This window comes from Lolium rigidum, chromosome 6 (assembly GCF_022539505.1).
Source record: "Lolium rigidum isolate FL_2022 chromosome 6, APGP_CSIRO_Lrig_0.1, whole genome shotgun sequence".
Lineage (NCBI taxonomy): Eukaryota > Viridiplantae > Streptophyta > Magnoliopsida > Poales > Poaceae > Lolium > Lolium rigidum.
In genome coordinates, this window is record NC_061513.1 from 36,659,506 (window position 1) to 36,662,566 (window position 3,061).

General features: G+C 57.8%; 1 protein-coding gene across 1 annotated transcript in view; it reads right to left on the reverse strand.

Annotated features, from left to right (window-relative positions):
- Positions 1-1,097, reverse strand: part of LOC124662460 (noroxomaritidine/norcraugsodine reductase-like) — a 9,558-nt gene extending 8,461 nt beyond the window's left edge. The window contains exons 1-2 of the mRNA XM_047200294.1: positions 901-1,097; positions 369-738 (exon numbers count right to left, since the gene is read on the reverse strand). Of these exons, the coding sequence (XP_047056250.1) occupies positions 369-738; positions 901-1,097 (567 nt within the window). The remainder of the gene's footprint in view (positions 1-368; positions 739-900) is intronic.
- Positions 1,098-3,061: the final 1,964 nt, after the last annotated feature.

The window sequence follows — 3,061 nt, forward strand, 5'->3', positions numbered from 1 at the left end:
AAGCAAAAGCGGACTTAAGGTTTTACATCATACACCCCGGCATACCGGGGTCAAATTTAACAAAGTCTGTTGTAAAACAAGCAGAAGCAGATAACTTGTTCAGGCGACGGGGGCATCAGGTGGAGCGGCACCGGCCTCAGCGTCTTCAGGGGGAGCAGCGCCGGCCTCGGGAGCTTCCGGCGGCACATCCTCAGCAGCCTCATCTTCATCTCCCTCGTCTTCTTCTTCCTCATCGCTGAGGTAGTCCTTGACACCGGGAGGGGAGGGATGAAGGTGCGGACCTCGGCATATTCGGCAAGCCGGTAGGCCCGGTCCCGCCGCTTCGCGGTGAGCGCCGGATCCGTGTCCGTGGGAGCATCTTCGCGTACGCCTTGAAGGGCATCCAGATTCAGATCAGGGTACCGGGAGCATGCGGAGCGCAGCGCGCGTGTCGGCTCCGGCACGAGCCGCGGAGCATTGCCACTCGCGAATCCGGTGCCGGCATCCTTGAGCCGGTTGGCGATAAGCGTGATGTTCTCCGGCAGCTCCTCCTCAGGCCACAGCACCTTGAAGATTTGGATGGCGGCGTCTGGTAGGTCGGCAAGGAGCCGGTCGACGGAGCGCATGTGTTGAACTCGCGCGGAGAGAGCGACAAGATAGTCGTACCCATCCCAGTGCGCGTCCATATTGGGAAATTCCCGCGCCACCCGATCCTCCCTCACCTTCTTCACGGCGTAGACCTGGGATTCGGGAAATGCTCTACGGGGAAGAAGGAAAAAGCATAAACACAAGACACCGGAAAAAAGCATGTCGGAAGAACAAGGAACGAAGGTACATTTTCGGAAGGAGAAAGCTTATAAGCGAAAGAAGGGGCAAGGCGGGGACTTACGGAGAGCCGGCGCGTCAATCTTCATAACCAACCGATCGTATTCCCGGTGATCGGTGGTCATGGTATCAATGAGGCGCTCCGCTGCTTTCCGCGATTTCCTCTCCTCCTCCGGCTCCGCCGTCGGTACGGTGTTGGAGTTCGTGGAATCCTCCACGACCTCCGCCAACCTGGCCTCGGGCGCAGCCGGGCGTCCTTCGGAGCTTGATCGTGCTTGGAGCGCGGCTTGCATAGCCTTGTTCCTTCAGCTCCCTCAAGGCGGTCTTCGGGCGTCCAGTGCCTCGTTGTGCTCCTTGAGAAGCTGCTCTTTCTCGCCTAAGTACCGGAAAGAAAGGTTTTAGCAAGCGACAATAGATGAAATGAAAAAAGGAACGGGTTAGCCGAAAAAGAAAGGATGGTACCTTGAAGCTTGGTAACCTGGGCCTTCAGGGCCTCGATGGTAGCTTCCGGAACAAGCTGTTAAACAAAAGGATGCGTAAATATCAAAGAAGGAAACATTCCGGTGAAAAGATGCCGGAGGGAAAAGAAACAAAACAAACCTTGGCAGTGGCTGTGGGCCTCGGCAAGGTCCCGATGCTCCCACAGAAGCTCCTCAAAGAGTTGCTTCCGGGCGTCAGCAGTGCTCTGTTCAAAGGAAGATGGTTGTCAGAAAGAAAGAAACAAGAGATCTTAACCCGAAACTCGGGGACTGGCTATGCCGGTTTCGCGCGTTTCTAGTTGAAGTTTCGCGCTAAGAGCTACGCTCTCAACACAAAACTCGGGGACTGGGAGGATAGACAAGATCAGGAAAGAAAAGAAACCGGCATCAACAAAAATACAAGAGGTTTAGCAAAACTTACCACCACGTTGTTGGTAGCATCGTACCATGCACTGTCAAACTCTTTCACGGCGCGTTTAAGCCACGTGAAGTGTTCTTCAGTGGACCGAGGCCCAGCAGGGTCTGGTGCCGGAAGGCGGTCCTTCCCCAGGCCGCGGGTAGATGCGGAGATATCTGCCTCATTCCACTTCTGGGCGTAGGGGAGAAGGCGCCCCAGATCTTTGCCCGCGCGTTTCAGCTCAACGATCCGGCCTAGGAGGCCGGTAGGCTTGTCCTGGACAGCGAGCGAGCAGCGAGCCCGACGTGCAGCACCACGTCCCGCGAGCCGCCCGAGGCGTCGCCCTCCACAGCCTTGCCACGGGAAGCCCCGGGCTTGAGGAACTTGGTGATCTTGGGGGTCTCTGCCGGCGCCATTCGCTTGGCCACGGAAGGTCCTTGGCTTGGCGGCGGTGTCGGCGTGGCTCCAGGAGGAGGAGAAGATACCGGCGCGGAAGTATCCGGTGCGGTGGGGGAAGAGCTTGACTGCTTCTTCTTTTTCTTCGGGGGAGGAGGAACCAGAGGTTCCGCCTGCCCGCATCCGTCTCGGCCGGCGCCGATGTTGCCGGCGCCGGTGTCTTGGGTTTCGGAGGGGAGGTGAAGTCCTCCTCCGCGCGGTGATCGGGGAGGTGTTGGGGCCGCGCACCCCGAACTTGTAGTGCCTCCCGAAGGGGAGGCAGAGCTGTTGCCGGCACCAGATGGTACCGGACTTGAGTGAGGAGGAGGAGTTGAGGTCCTTGTGGAGCCGGCGGAGCCCTCCGGCTTGGAGCCAAGCTCAAGCGCAGGACTGAAAGAGAGAAAAAGAGAGCGGATTGGAAAAAAGCAACCGGAAAGGGACTTGGTGAAGATGGGGAAAACACAAAAAAGAAAAGAAGAACTTACCCGGAAGAAACCGGCATCCGTTTCTGCTTGTAGCGCTTGGTGCTAACCTGCTTCCCTCCAATGACTTCTGTCCGAGGGCGTTTGGCAGGGGGAGCATGGCTAGGGCCGGCGCCAGCAGCTGGAGGATCACTCTTCTGGCCTTCGGCCATGAGTTTGTCCAGAAACTCATCCCCAACCTCGGCTCGCAGGGGGGCACATGCTCATGGACCTGTGGGTTGACGCCGGGCTGAGGGAATGTCTACAGAATGGCAGTAACAAAAAGAATATAAGAAAACGAATAGAAAAGCTACCTCAAGCAAGGTCAAGTCATCAGACGAACCAGCTGGCTCCGGCGGAGACTTGCCGAGGCGCGAAGCTGGAGTCCGGCCCATCCTCAGATCCAGCCAATGAATGACAGGATCCGGATCGTACTTGTCCAGAGGCCTCTTCCGGCAAGGGCCTCGTCGGTCTGAGTCAATCCG